Here is an 18,982-nt window from a genome sequence, read left to right as displayed (position 1 = left end):
AAAAAACATCCAATGGTACAGTATTGCTGACGCAAAAGGTGGCGAAACTGCGATTCGAATCGTTCGTCTTTCCGTCGTACTTTCTTTCGTATCAGTGCTGTGGAAGGCAAAAGAGGAATGTTTTTAGATACCACCATCTGTACAAATTAAGTGTTGCGGTACACAGACACTACAAACGTATGATGCAGAAGACATTTTTGCATATGGACATTTACAGTCTAGCTGCTGTAGAAAAAAAATCTGTATTCTTTTTTTTTTTTTTCATGAGTTATACTGAACATTCAGAATATTTCCTGAGTTTGAATTTACTGTGACAAGGGCCACAAAGAGAAAGAGACGAGAGGTGGAGTGATAGAGGTTTAGAGGTAGAGGGCAGAAATAGGGAACGGAGGTGGGGTGGGGAGAGAGAGAGAGAGAGAGAGAGAGAGAGAGAGAGAGAGAGAGAGAGAGAGAGAGAGAGAGAGAGAGAGAGAGAACAAAATGCTGCTGCTAGGTCCATAGAGGTCTGAATTTGAGATGTGGTCAGAGCCCATCCCATCTGAATGGACTGTAATTGGAAACAGACAGTGTTGTACTGTCATGGAAAGGTGTAGCACCATCGTGAAGTTCTGTGAGAAGGTCTCAGCCACTCTGCCATGGCTGAATGAGAAAAAACCTGGAGAACAGTATTGCTGCTGTTAAGACAACTGTAGTGTCAACCTTTGTTTAAAAAAAGACAATTACAAAGACATAAATATGTATATAAAATAATCAAAAACACTGGCAGAGGCTGGCCATCTCAACAGCCCTCGAGTTTTGAGGGGTTGTCAGAAGACGTAACTAAATTAAATAATAAAAAAAACATCCAAAAAATAAATCAACACAGAGAAACAAACCACCATCATTAAGTACAGTCCTTTCTGTTGGGCTGTTCGTCGGTTGTACATTTATCTGTCATCTCCTGACAGAAGTCTACTGTCACCGTCTGATTGGACTGTTCCAGGGACAGCCCCGCCTCCAGGTAGGCAGAGCCGGCCTCTTGCTCCTCCCTGTCGTTGCCTACGTCTTCAGACCCGTTTCCGGTCTTCCACTGGGCCGGTCGCGGTTTTCCGTCTTTTGCGTTGGCTGATTTAAGGAAGCTCTGTTCGGGGGTGGAGCAAGTGGTGAGGTCGATGCTGCCGGTGGGCAGGGCCTGGTTGCCGGGGGCGACGGAGGCGGTGTTGCCGGGGCGCAGTATGGGGCAGTAGTGATGGACCTGTTCTGGGCTCAGCTGCACGTCTCGACACACCTCCTCAGACAGACAGGAGAAATTCTCCCATAACTCTCCCATGCACGCCTTCAACTGGTTACGCTCCGTTAAGAGCTTCTCCTTCTCACACACCTGTGGGGTGGACACGCATAAAAACACATTTTAAACCTGTGTGTAAGGCAGCTTATACATGTTTTGACCAATAAATAGCCAGGTTTTTTGCACGACCCTTCTGATCATTTGGGATTATTTTTTTAGAAATCATTTTGCAGAGAAGATTTCTGGCAGATTTGTAGGTCAAGTGACAGTTTATACTTATTAATACATTTTCATGATTTAAGCATTTTCGTTAAGACACGCTCTTCTGCTTAACACAAACACTCAATGAAATATTTTAGTGCAGTGTAAAAAAAATCACTATACTGTATATATTATTTGTACTGAACAGTATTTACATATAAACAGTACCATTACAAATTTTGGGGTCAGTAAGGTTATTTGTTTTAGAAAAAAATAATATTACTTCTATTCAGTAAGAACGCATTAAATTGATCAAAAGTGAGAGTAAAGACTTTTATAATATTTCAAATTAAGAATCCTGAACAAACTGCATAATAGTTTCCACAAAAATATTTAGCAGCACAAATAATAAAATAAATTTAAGCACCGAATCAGCATATTAGACTGATTTCTGAAGGATCATGTGACACTAAAGACTGGAGAAATGATGCTGAAAATTATGCTTTATTTATTTTTAAATCTATATATTAAATATATTTTATATATTATTCTATTTTAATATATATATATATATATATATATATATTTTAGCTCTAATAATATTTCATAATATTGCTGGTTTTACTGTATTTTTTATTGAATTACACTGAACATAAATATTATAGAATACCAGCATACATTAGTTTTTACAATCACTAGGACACATTTTCTTAGGTTACTTTTTCAAAAAAACGTATTGAGAACTGTGTCCTAGCGATTGTAAAAAAAAAAAAAACCTGTAATGATTTAGTGAGTTTTGGTTTTACACAGCACTGAAATATTTCATTACATATATATTGAATATAGATATATTAATTTGACCAATTTCCATGACTTTTCCAAGATTTACAATCCCAAATTCAAAATTCCCTGATATTTACAAGTTTTGCTTAATTTTGGGGACCCTGTACATAGACATAAATACTTTTTGAGAATATGTGCAGTATGTTGGTTTTCATTTAACATTATTCAGTATGTCTATTAAAGGGATAGTTCATCCAAAAATTTGTCATCACTTACAGGTTGTTCCAAACCTGTATGAATTTCTTTCTTCAGCTGAACACGAAAGAAGATATTTTAAAGAATGCTAACTATTTGGTTATAAACATTCTTTAAAATATCTTCTTTTGTGTGTAGCTGAAGAAAGAAATTCATACAGGTTTGGAACAGTTTGAGGGTGAGAAAAATTTTGATTAATTTTTGATTTTTTAATAGACATACAGTACATACAAATTATTTCGGGATCCCCACAATGCCCTTGGTCTTCACAATGTAGTCAAAACCTGCTCCACATGCATGCATACACGCTTTGTTATGAATGTACAGTGATCTATAGGGACCAGCTGAGATATGTAGGTCACCCTGCAGCACTAACACCGTCATCCCGCTCTCGGTCTCCATGGATATCTACACACATCATATATTTCCTGTCCTCATAAATTCATTCATTCTACAACTTCATTTCAGTTGTGCTTTAATACAGCTGTCAAACTCCAAGATAAGACCAGGAGGAGGAGGAGAAGAGGAGCAGAGGCATCACTCCTGCTGCTTTCTGCGAGATTATATGGAGGATGCGCATGTGGCATCAAAGCGCAGGCTGTCAGGCTTCATGCACATACAGTACATGGCTTCACACATCAAAGACAGTCGGCTCCGCCTCCATCACGGAAACACGGGACCGGCTCTGTGATTGACAGGTAGCCCTGCTGCCATGGCAACGTGACAGCCTAGGAGATGAGTTCCCCTGCCGCTTATGGGGATTGATAACAACAATAAAGATGTTATGTCACACACAACAGGACAGAGACGGCGAGAGCTGTTTGTGTAGGCTACTTACCAGTTTGTGTATTTCACACTCAAGGTTCAGGATGCAGTCAAGTTTCCTCTTACGGCAGCGCTGGGCCGCGATGCGGTTCTTACTGCGTCTGCGCACGTCGTGGATGAACTCCAGCTGCTCTGAGCTCAGCTTGTGCATTTTCACCATCATTTGGAAGTCGTTGCGTGGAAGATTTGTGATTTGATCGACGGGGAATGGAAGCTTGACCTGTAAAGACATACATTAGCAAAGTTTTACTCTATGAACATTTTGCTTTTCTTCCATGAGAGCATTTCTCCTCAAGCCATTAAATCAACATAATCAAAGCTCATCTGGTTGACAACTGATGGCAGAACAAGAGAATTCAACACAATCAGCATCACACGGATATTTACTACGCCATTCGTTTAAAAAAATAAAATAAATCTCCATTGACGGCCATTGAAATTGATCTATGTATTCTGATGAAATAAAAACGTACTGAAATGTAACCTAACTTACTTGCAATGTATTTTGACACCACTAGATGGAGGCAGAACACAGTTCTTCACATTCACAAAGTGAGGTCTAACAACACAAGCTTATAAAATCTAACCAGCAGCATCACTTATTAACAAAGAGGTCAAAAGAGTTAAAAAAAAAAAAAAAAAAAACAGAGGCTGAGAATAAAGAGTGAGAAAGACAGAAACAAGAAAGCATCTTTCTGTCAGAGAAATACGATAAAACAGCGGCACAGCTGCTTTAGTCCTTTCTTCCTCTATTTCACACTCCTGTCAGGTGACTTCCAGAGGGCATGAGTATGCAAATTACAACTGTTAACGAGTTAAGCTGTCAGCGGATTCTGAACATATCACCCAGTAGGAAACAATGTCTCCTTCATGTACAATGAGCATGATACGCAGGCTGTTTGACAATATAAAGCAGCATTTGACTTCTCTCCATCATAGTCTGGGTGTCATACTTAGACACCCTGCTGTTGTCAGAGAGAGCTTTCATGAGGGATAAACGAAGGAGTGTCATGAAAAGAAAAACAAATTCAGGTTAAGAAAGCGAGAGGGATTAAGCCAGTCCTCTATAGGTGAATCTGCTGAAGTGCAAAGTCGATCGGGGTTTTGAGGGAGACATTGACTCGCTAGATACTGGCGACCTCAGTTTCTTATATCTGAAGAAATCTTTTAAGAAATCTTTTTTATGTGTAGCCTAAACATCATAGTTCATAAGTTTGGGGTTGGTATGATTTTTTTCATGTTTTTAAAACAAGTATTTTATGCACACCCAAGACAAGTACAGTTAACAGTAATATTTTGAAATAATATTTTTACAATTTAAGTATCTGTTTTCTATTTGAATATAATTTAAAATGTCATTTACTCCTGTGATATTTTCAGCATCATTACTCCAGTCTTCAGAGTCACATGATCCTTCAGAAATCATTCTAATATGCTGATTTGGTGCTCAAGAAACATTTCTTATGATCATCAATGTTGAAAACAGCTGTGCTGGTTAATATTTTTTTGGAAACCATGATTTTTTTTTTTTTCAGGATTCTTAGAAGAATATAAATCAACAGCAACGTTGTTAATGTATTTACTGCCACCTTTGATCCATTTAATGCATCCCTGCTGAATGAAATAATAATAATAATTATTATTTACCAAACACCACATGTAAAGATGGAACATAATTTGACATACATCAAATGCACAATATATTATCGATAATCATTCAAGTTTTTATCCTTGTATTGACCGATATTGGATTTTCCCTACATTTACATTTAGATTACCTTTGCCATCATCAATATTTAAAACACTTTTAAATGGCATCTTTAGCAAATCTCAAAATAAACATCTACAGTATTTTCATACTGTACATTATAATGCCTACATTTACTTTCAGCATCACAAATTTTTTTTTTTTTAGTTTTAGCATTTTAATTTGAATTCATTTACACAAAACCTTAAAGAATTTTTATATAGTCTATTCATCCGTTTTTGACCATAACATGAAAATAATCTCAGACAAACTAGTGTGGTAAATGAATGAGGCAACCGTAGTGTAACCAGTATAGTGGCTATATAGTGCTGCCCTACTTAAGAACTCACATGGGTTTAGTGTGATTATGACCCCATAAACCTGGACCACAGCGGTGCAGCGACTCTTCCATGTGAAGTGCACCGCTCCGCTGGGAAGCCCACTGTGACTCTGGTTGGGACTGAGAGAAGATGAAAGTGTAGATCTGGCCCAGTCTGGCTCAGAGCAGCAGGGGGCCCGGAGCACTGGCAGGTCGGAGCAGCATCATTAATAAATGATGGACAGACCTACTCTTTTTCTACTCTCAGCTCAGCCGACATCGAGAATCGCTGCGTGTGAATTTGTGTCGTCTTGATACGATTTTTAAGCTAGACTAGACGGAGAGAAAGGTCTTTTTACACGGTCCAAGGAGACACTTTTTCTCTACGACCTTCTCATGTGTCCTTTCCTCTCTCTGGTACATTGGTTCGAGGTGTGTGTGGCAGTAGCGTAAGAGTGATGTCTATATTTAGTGTCTTACCACCCGAACCAGTGTAGAAAGCAGGCAGAGATGACAGAACGTACACCAGTGGCGTTTATAAATTCGAACGTGATCCCGATTCTGTCTCTCTCTCTCTACTCTCGTCCCTTTACTCTTTCTATAGGTCATTATTCTTGAAATGGGTCTGGAGTGAAAAGTAGGACTCCTCTGTTCCTGGGAGCAAAGTGGCCCCACTCTTTTTGTCCCTTACTTCCTTTCTCTTACCATGGACATCTGCAGCAGGGAATTGTGGGAAGGCGACGGACAAAAGAGGTGCATGCGAGGCCAAATGCCTGAGGTCTCACACAGATATTTTAGCAATTTTACTGGCACAGTGCTTAATTTCCAGTCTAATGTGAGTAAAAACTGTAATGTGTGGAAATGATTTAAATGTGCAAACAAGAAGGAAAGTTAGCCGTTTGGTCAGTTAAATGCCTTTAGCGGCAATTAGATTATCTGTTCGCTAAATATCATTACTGTCCTTCAGAGATTCCCAGAAACGTTACTGTGCTGCTATGCATCTCTTCGTTTCACATGTCTCAGTAATGAGACGCCATGTGACACAGATAAGAAAACAGTCTGAAACAACCCCTAAGATATTCCTCTTTTTTCTTCTTCCCTCCTTTCTTCTCTTGTTTTTCTTCTCTCAGCCCTGTTGCTATTACTGGAAGTCTCCACAGGGGCTGAGTAATGGGGGAAAGCTATCCGCGTACACACACATGCATGCACCCCCCCTTTCAAAGACACGGGACAGACACACATGCACACACTCACTCTGTCTAATGGAGTGATGGGCCTGTCTGTGGTCACCATGGGGCTTCATTCCCATCAGGACCAAAGTGTGCTTGTGCGGGATGTGTACACCTAAGATAAATGGCCTGTATGAATGCCTGTCTAGGTCAGTGGTAAATTCCTAATGCGACACATCTGGAGTAAAAAGCACCATCCTTTCTCTTAGACGGCAATGAGATTAAATGGTGAGCAAATGGAGAGTTAAATCTCTTAAATCAGCTTCTCACATTTTTTTTTCTAAAAATCATGATTCCAATAATGCAGTTTCAGAGGAGGTCTCAAACTGTGCTCGGATTTCCCAAGATACCAAAGTTGGCAATTAATGTCAAAAATTTTAATGTAAACTAAAAACATTTCTTATTCAACAGTTATTCCAAGATCACATTATATGAGCAATATCAATAATAATTGTATATCCTATATTTACAATCTTTTTGATTGATTTTTTTCTAAGGAACTGAAGAAGAAACATAATATAATTAGGGATGCACGATATGTTAATTTTTAATGTTATCGTTATTGACCCCCAAAAAAATTGGCCGATATATTAAAGCCGATAAATAATGGATTATTTCCTTCAGCTGAGACACTTCAGATGCGCACTGTTCGTCATGATGGTTTTGAATTGCTTGAAATATGAAAAAATGGTTTGCATGCAGGTCTTCAAGCTACATAAAATTATAATGAGAACATTATATAATTGTGTGGACATGGATTTTAATGGTGAGACTTTTGTTTTTGTAATCAGGCTCTCAAAACGCATATAAAAATGTGGATTTAGTATGTTCATGCGAAACAGGACTGTAAAATAAAGTAGTTGTGCTGCTTAATATTTTTGTGAAAACTCTTAATGACCCCAAATTTTTGAACGATAATGTATATAATGCCAATTCTATTATATATACAGTATATTTATACACATATATATATAATAGAATTGGCATAACTGCAAACTGCACTCTACGTGATATCCACGTCTACTTCTACAAGCAAACAGTGAGCGTTCATAATATTTCAAGCTTTCACCTTGAACATATTTCAATAGTGCGGTTTTACACCTCACCAATGCGACGTCTGACGAATAATTTGTAGACCACAATCGGCTCATATTGAGAGAGCGGCTTGGCTTTTAAAGTCGGAATGAGAGGAACAGAAATGGTTCTGACTTCACTCTTCACTTCCTGCGATGCAGGGCGGCTTCATTAAAGGGTTAATGCTTCTTGCACCGTGATTTTTAAGAATGAAAATGAAGAACTGAGAGTGAGATTTTCGTCTGTGGGCTTTTCTGATCACACCCACTCACTCCAAGATCAATACTTCACCCAGTGTAACCGAATGACTAAAGCGTAAAGAAAATGGTAGATAAATCTTCTCAAAGATCTCAAGATTTGATAACTGTCCTCAGTAGGGCATTGTTATTTTTTACTTCAGGACCTTTCTTTGCCCCCACAAGTGAAATCTCTCCGGTCAGTCTGCAGTGAAATCTTCAGGTTACTGTCAGAGTGAGTAAGACTTCAGTCCTCCAGTATCTTCCAGAGGTGTCAAGTCGGCTTCAAACAGTAAGTATTATTGTGTGTGAAACAGGTTAAAGTAAGGACAAATCAAATGATATGGCAATATTCTTGGACCTGATCTCTTCCTGTTTGAATATATGCTGGTCACAGAGGGTAAGTGATACTGTATATGACTCATGAAAAAGAGAGTTCAAAGTTCAAAGACCTGACTTCAGTATCTAGACTGACCTAGAAGGACTACACTAGTGCTATGATTAGCCTACAGTTTAACAACTTCCTTCCTCCTTTGAATTCATTGTTTCAAGCAGCAGGCTGAAGCTATTTTTGAGATTGTATTTCCCTCTTTGTGTGCTGCTCCTCTCCCTCTCTCTCGCTCTCTCATGCTCTTTCTCTTACGTGCCATTTGCTGTGCAACAAAGGACTGTCTGACAAGTCTGTGTGTTTGTATTGCATATCACTAAGAGAGAGAGAGAGAGAGAGAGAGAGAGAGAGATGGGAATTTCTTTAAGTTAAGCATGATTAAAAATCAACCATTTTCTTTTTGTTATAGACTACCATTCAAAAGATTGGGGTCAGAATGACAGTAAAGACATTTATAATGTTACAAAAGATTTCTGATTCAAATAAAAGCTGTTCTTTTGAAATATATATCATGGTTTTCACAAAAATATTAAGCAGCAACTGTTTTCAACATTGATAATAATAAAAAATATTACTTGAATAGCAAATCATTTCACACTTTAGTTTAGGGTCCAAATTCTCAGTATTAACTAACTATTAACTACGACTTTTGTCTCAATAAACTTTTAATTACTGCTTATTAATAGTTAGTAAGGTAGTTGTTAAGTTTAGGTATTGAATAGGATTAAGGGATGTAGAATATGGTCATGCAGAATAAAGTGTTATTATGTGCTTTATAAGTACTAATAAACAACCAATATCCTAGTCATATGCATGACTTCATCCTAGTCATATAAATTCAGCTTTGCTATCACAGGAATAAAATATGTTTTAAAATATAATAAAATAGAAAACATTTATATTAAATTGTAATAATAATTTACAATATTAGTGTTTTTTACTTTATTTGTGATCAAAACATTTTTACACTTGGGTAAAAAAAAAAAAACAAACAAAAAAAAAACCTAGACCCAGGACTAGTGGACTAAGTGCCCATACTAAAAAAAAAAAAAAGGCATATCAAGTATATGAAAAGCATATATGAAAGGTAGCATTTGCCCTCGAGATGAAGTTTCTGAATAGAAAAAGGGAGATTTTAAGTCCTTTTCTCAGACTTTCGGCAGCTCAGCTTCACAGAAATGGTTAAGTGTTGATGAGAAAATGAACAACAATAAGAATGCAACTGAGAAGAAGAGTGAAAGCTGTAGTGAAAGAGTATCAGATACTAGATTGACATGAGAGCTTTCAACTTCAGCAGCTATCGGAGATCTTGACCCTCATTTTGAACATCTGTAGATGCAATTCCAACCCTGTTGTACTTTAAATGAATCCATTTAGTGAAGTCAGGAATCCTTAAGTGATTTTGTGTCTGTTTCTAAATCAAAACTGGAAAGAAAGGTAAACTAGTTGAAATACAAAGCTCCATTGAAAAGTCAAATGAAGAGTCAGATGCACTGTGAGTGTGTGGGGAGGGCAAATACTTTGAGGCCGACTTTTTCAGGTCGGGTGCAGTGTGTCTCAAGTCTTTTACAAACAAAACGGAAACAATGCACAAAATGCTGAAAACTAGCCAATTCGTTCCTGAGTGCTCTGTGTTACCATGGCAACAAACCATTTTCTCCATCAAGGCCCCCACATGCATTTCTAAAGGTCTCACCCCCAATCTTGAAACATGATCTCTCCGTCTCCTTTATAGTTATTTGCTCTTTTAAAATATACAGCATCCCAAGTGAAACTCAACTTGCATTCAGCTCAAACAGCAGCTTCACTTGTGTTTATCCATTCTTTCTCTTCATTCTAAATCTCTACATTTAAACTCTTTTCTATCAGTGTCTCACCTTTCAGTGATATTGCAACTATCAGTAACAGACACTCATTTACTGACTGCCATTTAGATGAATAAAACTATTTTTTTCTACATCTCCCTTATTAATAATTTTGCTTTGTTTATTTTGTGTCAAGAGAACATATACAGTGCTGGTCAGAATTATTTGCCCCCTTGGTAAATATGATCAAAGATGGCTGTAAAAAGCACCTGTCCTGTTGGAAGATCCAAATATGGCCCATTACAAGATTTTGGTGCACACAGGGATAAAAAAGTACCCCATGTGTAAAATGAAATACTCTGCTGTATCTTTAATGCTGTGGGCCTAATTTTCTGCCAGAGGTCCTGGACATCTTGTTCAGATACATAGCATCATGGATTTGATCAAATACCAACAGATAAAAAATCAAAACCTGACAACCTCTGCTAGAAATCTTATAATGGGCCATGTTTGGATCTTCCAACAGGACAGTGATCCAAATACAAACATCAAAATCAAAACAAAAATGTGTCACTGAGCACAAAACCAAGCATCTGCAATGGCCATCCCAGTCCCTGACCTGAACCCTATAGAAAATAAGTGGGCTGAACTGAAGAGAAGAAGCGCCAGCATGGATCTGGGAATCTGAAGGATCTGGAGAGATTCTGTATGGAGGAATGGTCTCTGATCTCTTGTCAGGTGTTCTCCAAACTCATCAGGCATTATAGGAGAAGACTCAGAGCTGTTATCTTGGAAAAAGGAGGTTGCAAAAAGTATTTAAGTATTTATAAAAAGGGGGAAAATAATTGTTCCCAACATGTTTTGGAGAAAAACATTTATTTCATAATGTGATTTTCCCCCCACTTTCAATTATTTTACTTCAATAAAAGGTTTGATTTTTGCATTTTTTTTAAATAAAATATCAAAAGGATTAACAATGCAGATTTATTTTTTACAGCCATCTCTGATCATATTTACCAAGGGGGCAAATAATTCTGACCAGCACTGTATGCTATCTGAACTACACTGTAAATTATGTTTGCAAAAAAACAAAACAAAAAAAACAGAATATACAGCAAACTTTGAATGGCTGTCAATGGAGAAAATCTTTTCTGCATAGACAGATTTCTGCACCCAGCATCTACCAGCAGGGGATTCATGGATCATGCTAATAAATAAAATGTTTGACTGATCAACCAAACCTTTGACAAAATGAAGAATAGTGTGTGACTGTGCCACTCACCATTAAAGGGGAATTTCTTTAGAAAGAAGCATCGTGTGCCTTGAGCTTAGGAAGCACTGGGGCTTGGTGTAGGCACATGTGCTCTGGCTCTCTTTTCTCCTCTCTATCTCTCTTTAACATGTTCAGAGGATGAGGCTGTGAATCATTGCTTAGTATTAACCAATCACAGCACAGAGCAGACTCACACCCCCTTATTAGTAATATGGTATGTGAGCAACATATAACTGAAGTTTCATATTCAATATTACTCTGCTACAGTGTACATTGCTGTTTTGCATTGGGCTATATTGTTGACATATTCTTAACTGCCCTATTTTGCCCAGTTTTACTTTTAATTTTCAATGCTCCTTTCTGTTGCATTGAACACTGCCATACGAAAGGGAAAAACAATGAGACTTGAGAAAAATGGTTTTAAATGTTTTGTCTGAATTTTGATTTGAACGGTTTTAAAGGGATGGTTCACCCAAAAACCTTAGGTGAACTATCCTTTAACACTTTCTCAGAATCTGAGCAGAGGTAAGCCAAGCACTTCTGTTACAGGACAGGTCATAATCTGGGAGACCCGATTCCAGGCTTAGCTCAATTTTGATAAAGTGTGTAGTTACTGTGTTTTCTCTTTACACAACAGGAATCCAGACTTTATTGTCAAATTGAGTTTGCTCCTCTCTGCTGTATACTACTACATTAGTCTTCCCTAGACAACACACAAAAGGTCAAAGTAATATCATTGCAGTTATTCTGTTTATGTCAGCCCAGACATGAAAATTATTACAGTGTTCATTGGTCCATAAGCAGTCAGCAGCTCTATTCAGTGAATCAGTGAAAGTCAAAGGGAAAGTCTCTAATAGCATAAGGGCAGCGTGCACATCTAATTGGTTCCTGCATGAATGAACGCTAGGGTATGAGATGCAAAGTGTGTTTTTGGAAGGAATTAATAGACAACAGGTAAACACATGAGAGAGAAATTGGTAAGACTCACCTCAGGGCCTTGCTCTCGAGCATGACATGATTCACTGTCCCCCTCCGAAAAGGACCCTGACTCATCACTGGAATTGGTTCCATACGACTGCTCACACTTTATCTTTGGCCGCACCCGTGTGAAGAGAGCATCTGTCCCACCGCCTGCCTCCTGCGGGTCAGTGGTGAGACACCGTGTCGCATTGGGGCAAGGCGAGGATGAAAACTCAAACTGTGGAAGGCTGCAGGGGGACCCGCCGCTCCCGTCCTCAGCATAAGAATACGAAGAACAGGAACTGGAGGTCCGGGTGCGGGTCTCTGAAGGGGGCGATCGAGAGCATACCTTGATTGGCACTGGGCAGCTGGTATTGGGCCTTTGGCGGCAAAGCAGGGGCGGGTCACTGGCTATGGTGCTGGGGGAGTAGGTCTGGGAGCTGGGGAGGGACTGGCTGGCGCCGGCCCACAATCCCTTTGGCATGTGTTCTGAGAGCTCCTTCTCCAATGAGTTTCCGCTGGGATGGGAGTGGGTGGGAGTACCCAGTCGGTCACAGGCCCCTGGGGGGAAAATGACACTGCGGCGGTCCAGCTCCACCTCTTGCTTGCACACACCATCGCATGAACCCGACTTCAACGAAAGCCCTGGCGGGAAACCATCAGCGTCTTTGGGGAACGCCACAGGCATGCCAAGCTCATTGCCAAGCGAAGGCCTGTAGTCTTTTTTGTGGTCTGCCTGAGTGGTTCCTTTATCCTGGGCATTGATGAGTCTGTTAACAAAAAGCTGCTGGGGTGTGCTAGGCAGGTCCTTACTGAAAATAGTTCTTAGGCAGGTCGGTGACTTGTTGCTGCCTTTTGGTTGGTCCACTGCGATGGAATCATCCAGCTCCATCTCAGCCACACCGTCCTTTTCACCTCCGTCCTGCTCGTCCCCTGACAGGCAAAGCGAGATGGACTCTTCCTCGCTGCGTGGCTCCTGCTTGATTTGCATCACTGCTGGCCTGCTCATCTCCTTGAATGTGCTTGGAAAACCTGAGGTACTGGTGTGTGAGGAGGCGTCGTTATTGTGCTTGTTGCATGCCCACTGGTACTTCCTGTACTTAGGGCATCGTGGCAGGTCTGAGGTGCCGTGTCGCTCAAAGTCCATCAGCCCATCAGCGAAATCTTCCGTTGCCACCAGCTGCTCATGGTCTGGTCGCCGCAAGGAGTTCAGGGTCTCTGCACAACGACGAGAGCGTGGCGAACCGGACAGGGTCACTGCAGTTGTCGTTGTTGTCAGCAACTCAGGTTGCATGCTCTCATCCTCCGAGTGATTGCTCTCAGGCGCCATCTTGCGACACAGGAGCAGGCCATCCTCCTCGCTGCGCAGTTGGGCTTCCAGGAAGCGAAAGCAGGAGTCTTCCAGGTTGTGAATGCGCAGGAATTCGGCACAGCGCATGACCTCCTGGATGTTTTCTCTGCTGAGCAGCAGCTTAGCCGTATAGGCAAACTGTAACAATGGAGCGAATCCCCGGGCACTGACCTGCGGACACACACACAGAAAAAACGGGAAATTGCCAATGTTACCATCAGCACTGCTATTGTTCAAGGCACTTGGAGTGTGTTGAGAGAACTAGACAGGTCAAATGACCGTAAACAAACACTGTAAAGTGCCAGTTAATCTTTTATCAGGTCAGCACCGAACGTTCTATACAGCGGGAAATAAAAAGTGAAAGGGTGGAGTCTGGCAGTAAGGTCAAGAGACCAGCCTCATTTATGTATCAAAGACATCTGACATTCCACTCTCTGCTCAAGTCAGCCCTGTAGGTTCAGCTTGGCCCCCTGTTTGTTGCAAATGATATTGCAGCAACAGGTAGAAGCATGCAGGTTTGTAAACATAATTTCACTTCAATCCCTCAGGTAAGGCACCTTAAAGCCTAATAGGCTCTAGGACTCTTACAGCTTATCCCTACTACAGCCATCCTGAGCTTGCTGAGAGAGAGAGAGAGAGAGAGAGAGAGAGAGAGAGAGAGAGAGAGAGAGAGAGAGTGAGAAAGAGAGAGACAGACACAGACAGATATGGAAGCTTTCCATTTGACCTAATGCTAGATAATTAGGTAAATGCCTGAGCCTGCAAAAGCTTGGCTGGCCCACTGTGGTATTTGCGCTGTAAGGGCATATGAGTAAGTGAATCTAAACAAGGAAAAAATAATAACCCAAGCTCACAGGTTTTCTTTTCACAGGTGTGAAGCAACTTGTGGAACCTGTAAACATAGGTTCTATAACTCTCTAGTCTCACCTGTAAACTATAGCTGTCAATCAAATAAAGAATTTGAATGGAATGCTGCTAATTAATAAATCAAACCATTAACTAGTAATTGCGTAATAACAAACTACTAATTAACTAGCAAACTATCATATTTATCAATATTTGCAGAGAAAAGCCTCCGAATTAAGATAATTTAAGACTTCTTTTTGTGGCAGCTGAGTAAATCATTTCACAAGAGCTTTAGATGCCAAAACAGCTATTCAAATTGTGTTCTTTCTCTGACAGTGAGTCAGACTCTGCCTGTGCTATGCTGGAGTCAAAATGTCATGGACAGACATCGATGTAGGTGTTGTGTTCTTCGTTCTCAGACACATTACAATGGCTGGACTTTGATCTGGGTCAGCATTGTTCAGTCCACAAAGCGCTCTCTCTTCTCCCTCAATTACGTAAAGTGCTCAACAGCACAAGTGAACTTGTGCTCATAGATGGGAGGGAATGAGATCAACACTTTATGTTCAATGAATGAGGACAAGACACTGTTTACTATGAGTTTGTTTCTTCTGTTGATAGGGACAAACTGCTAACTCTTCATAGATGTTGTCATCAGATTTTTTTTTTGTGTGGTTAGAAGGGAGTGCAGATTATCTCTTTCCTACTATAAAACCAGAACCATAGAATTTGTTTAGTAGATTTTTCCATGTGGAAAAAAACATGGGGATTGTATTTAGAGTCAGGTCCAAGGCACGGAGGGAAAACCCAAGTCTGAGGTTAAAAGGGCTTTTTCTGTTACAACAGGGTTTCTCAAACTCTGTCCTGGAGGGCCACTGTCCTGCACAGTTTAGCTCCAACCCTGATCAAACACACCTAGCTGTGAGTTTCTAGTGATCCTGAAGACATTGATTAGCTTGCTCAGGTGTGTTTGATCAGGGTTGGAGCTAAACTGTGCAGGACAGTGGCCATCCAGGACCGAGTTTGAGAAACCCTGTATTACAATGAGTTGAAACACAGCTGATTACTATAGTGTGGGGAATGAGAAACAAATTAGACACACAACATACAGACTCCTGATTAAGCAAACTGACGTCTTCTTGATTATAGCAAAGTCAAACACAAAAGTGCACATTCCAAGAATTCTGCAGTACCATTTCAAGCCTTCTTTCCTGTAAAACCTTTTTAGGAAATGCAATAGTTCAGTTAAGTCTAAACCCCCCCCACACATTTGAATGTTAACTGTATTAATAATCAACTATATCTGTATATTTTGAGAAGGAAATACCAGTGTCTGAAAAGCAGAACAAGCACGGTGTAAAACTTTTGGCTTTGGTTCTATTTTGAAACTTTAATCTTAAATGTAAATTTGAAATAGAGACAAAGTAAGAAATATTTTCTCTCCTCTAACATAACTCAAAATAAACCCAGACAGGTTGATCAGAATCTTTCTGAAGGGATTTTTTTTGTAATAATGATCAGCTGGACTGTACATTATCCTCCTTATTATATGGCTTTTTTGCAAATAAATAAATAAATGCTCATGAAACACTGATTTGAGTCAAAATTATTGCTCTATGTGAGAAGAAAGATACAGCAGAATGATACAAAGACATGAAACAAGCACAGTTATAGGAGATTGGTTGCCAGGGAAAACAGTAAACTGGTTGTCATTATACAAAACATTTGACTGTGAAATGCTTTCCAGAGATATGTATACTGATGTATGATAATCTTCAAAGTATAGACTTCCATTCTACAAAGAGCAGAATGAAGAACATATCAAATCTTAAGAAAGGATTAGAATGGATAGATCTCACTTATTTTCCATCTCCTTCAGAGATACTCATCCTATTCTAAAGCATCCACAAAATATGCACACAAACAAAACTGATGACTATACTCTGAGTCATCCGGGGCTGTCTGTGTCCAGTAGACGCATTATAGTACAGAGAGAGAGAGAGAGAGAGAGGGAGAGGAGAGAGAGAGAGAGAGAGAGAGAGAGAGAGAGAGAGAGAGAGGCTCATCTGCCTGCTAGCAATACAACAGCGCCAATCAGTCACTGCTGAGAGGAAGCTGCTGACTCGTAATCTTTGTGGGGGATGGTGTGTGCTAGTGTGTATTGTATGTGCGTGTACAGTGTGTATGGGTGTGGGGGAGGATGGCATGTAGAGTGTGCATGTGTGTGAATGGGATGATCATGGCTCTTTGATAGGAAGTGTGTCCACTTAGGAGAGAAAAGAGGAACCAGAAAGAGGGAGAGATTTCATTCAATCATACAGTGGATTTCTTTAATGGTTAAAGCAGTCAGTGCAGCCTTATCAATCAAGATCCTTAAATTAGTGAATATTCACAATATATTCATGATAATTCAGCTGGAGATATAAAAATTAAACATTACAGATGATTTTGATGCAATTCTTCTTTCCGTTATTTTCAATGTTTTAATCACGTCTCTGATTTAAGATTCAGCAGCAATTAGAGTTCGATTCATTTCCAAGAATCAGTTCAAATTGTTTTTGAATGAACTGTTTAAATGAAACATTTAAATTAACGTTTCTCTGCATAGAAATTTTCATATATTAAAATGTTTCAGTAAAAATTTAGCTGAATATTGCTGTTGTTATATTGGAGCATTTAACTGAAACTGATTCGGTATTCTTCCTAGTGTTAATTTATTCATCCTTTAGTGTTAATTTTTGCTGTTTTTGTTACATTTTAAATGTCCTTGGCTAAAAAAAAAAAGGAACAAATACATAAATAATTAGAAAATATATTGATCATCATCAAAAAGCGGAAAAATTCCTACATTTGTATATTCAAGCTATGCAGCTGTAGTGCTCTCTAATGGGCTCAGATCCAATTGGACATTCCAGGTTGTGATTGAAAGTGGAGAGAGACAGTGATGTTGGGGGTGTGAAGGTATGGAGAGGCTACGGCTGACAAACAGCTCTCTCTGCTGGGGGAAAAAGTGCTGAAATGTGTTTTTCAGCTGACATCAGCAGCATCGGCTGCACCATCTGTGACTGCTACTACAAGTGTTTCTACGACACACACCATCAGCCTGATGAAAAGAGAGATGAGGGGTGTGGACAAAAAGAAAGAAGAAAGGCAAAATGGATGGAAAGGGAGTGAGAGAATGAAAAAGAGAAGGAATAAAAAGGTGGAGGGGTTAGAATTAAAATGGGATGGGTGATATGGTCTGAGACAAAGGCTTAAAGGTATAACACCTAAGAAATAAAAATTCATTCGTTATTTACTCGCCCTCATGTCACTATTAAAATAGACAAACATTTAGTCTGTTTTGTTAAGACAATCTTTCCCTTCAGTGAGCTGTTAACCGTTGTGAATGGACCATCGAGTTGGTGAGTTGAACTTAAAAACTGGTTCAGTTTGAATTATCATTCATGAAAAAAACATTCAGAAAGGTTTGTGAATTGAAACAACCGATTTATTAAAAATGATTTTGTTCACAATTCTGACATGAGGTTGAGTAAATGATGACACAAATTTTATTTTTGGGTGAACTATCACTTCAGCCGCGTAGCACTACGAATACAAACAACAAAAGAGAAGATAAAATGTGCTCACAGAAGAGGAAAAATAAAGCACAATTGCAGCTCATTAAGAGACTGACTTTGACATATGAGCCACTGGACCTGTTAACAACATTTATTATGTGGGAAACAGACAAAGGAGCAAATTTATCTCCACGACAGATCTGGGACATTTATGCTAATTCCGACTACAGACTATTCTCCCTCACTGGGCCTCAAAAGGGTCATATTGTTACAAAGCAGGAAATTACATGAATTGTGTATCATATATCCTGACAACTCCTGACTATTCGGGAATTGTGCCAAGCGTTTCCTTCCATGAAAAGGTTGCAGAATGCTATAAACCCCATCACACCTGCCCTTTCGTTCATTCATTCCCTCTCTCTTTGATATTCTGCCTTTCCCCTCTCAGTAGCAGAGACGGCTAATTTATGTAAATTTGCTCCGCCAAATTCCTGCATGTCATGAATGTTAATGAGGCAAAGATCCGAATGCAGGGTGTACAGGGTGTCTGAAAAAATACAAAACCTCTACTGAAGACGGGGCGCCTGCGATATGAAATCTGCTGACTAACCTGACATTAAACTCCACATGCAGACACAATCAAATGAGCCGCGGTGCAGCACAAAGTCACGGCTCACGCTGAACTGGAACATGCGGGGCTACGGTAAGGGCATTTATTGACTGTGCTTTAGAACCTACTGAGACAGCATTTTTAGCCATCATTATAGGCAATTTGAACGTTCGAACGCTAAATTGAGCAAGGCAGTTCAGTAGGCTTTGAAACACAGACCTTCAAATATGCCACAAAAACCACATGTAATAAG

General features: G+C 39.5%; 1 protein-coding gene across 4 annotated transcripts in view; it reads right to left on the bottom strand.

The window, feature by feature from the left end:
- Positions 1 to 262: 262 nt before the first annotated feature.
- The window catches only part of bach2b (BTB and CNC homology 1, basic leucine zipper transcription factor 2b), a 96,339-nt gene continuing 77,619 nt past the window's right edge, over positions 263 to 18,982 (bottom strand). For all 4 annotated transcript variants that reach the window (XM_084091057.1, XM_084091059.1, XM_084091060.1 and 1 more), the window contains 3 exons: positions 12,391 to 13,884; positions 3,345 to 3,551; positions 263 to 1,360 (listed from right to left, as the gene is read on the bottom strand). In XM_084091057.1, the coding sequence (XP_083947183.1) occupies positions 884 to 1,360; positions 3,345 to 3,551; positions 12,391 to 13,884 (2,178 nt within the window). In that variant the 3' untranslated portion in view covers positions 263 to 883. The remainder of the gene's footprint in view (positions 1,361 to 3,344; positions 3,552 to 12,390; positions 13,885 to 18,982) is intronic.

Source organism: Abramis brama, assembly GCF_963993115.1.
Source record: "Abramis brama genome assembly, chromosome: 18".
NCBI classification, from domain to species: domain Eukaryota; kingdom Metazoa; phylum Chordata; class Actinopteri; order Cypriniformes; family Leuciscidae; genus Abramis; species Abramis brama.
This window is presented reverse-complemented; position numbering and strand designations above follow the sequence as displayed.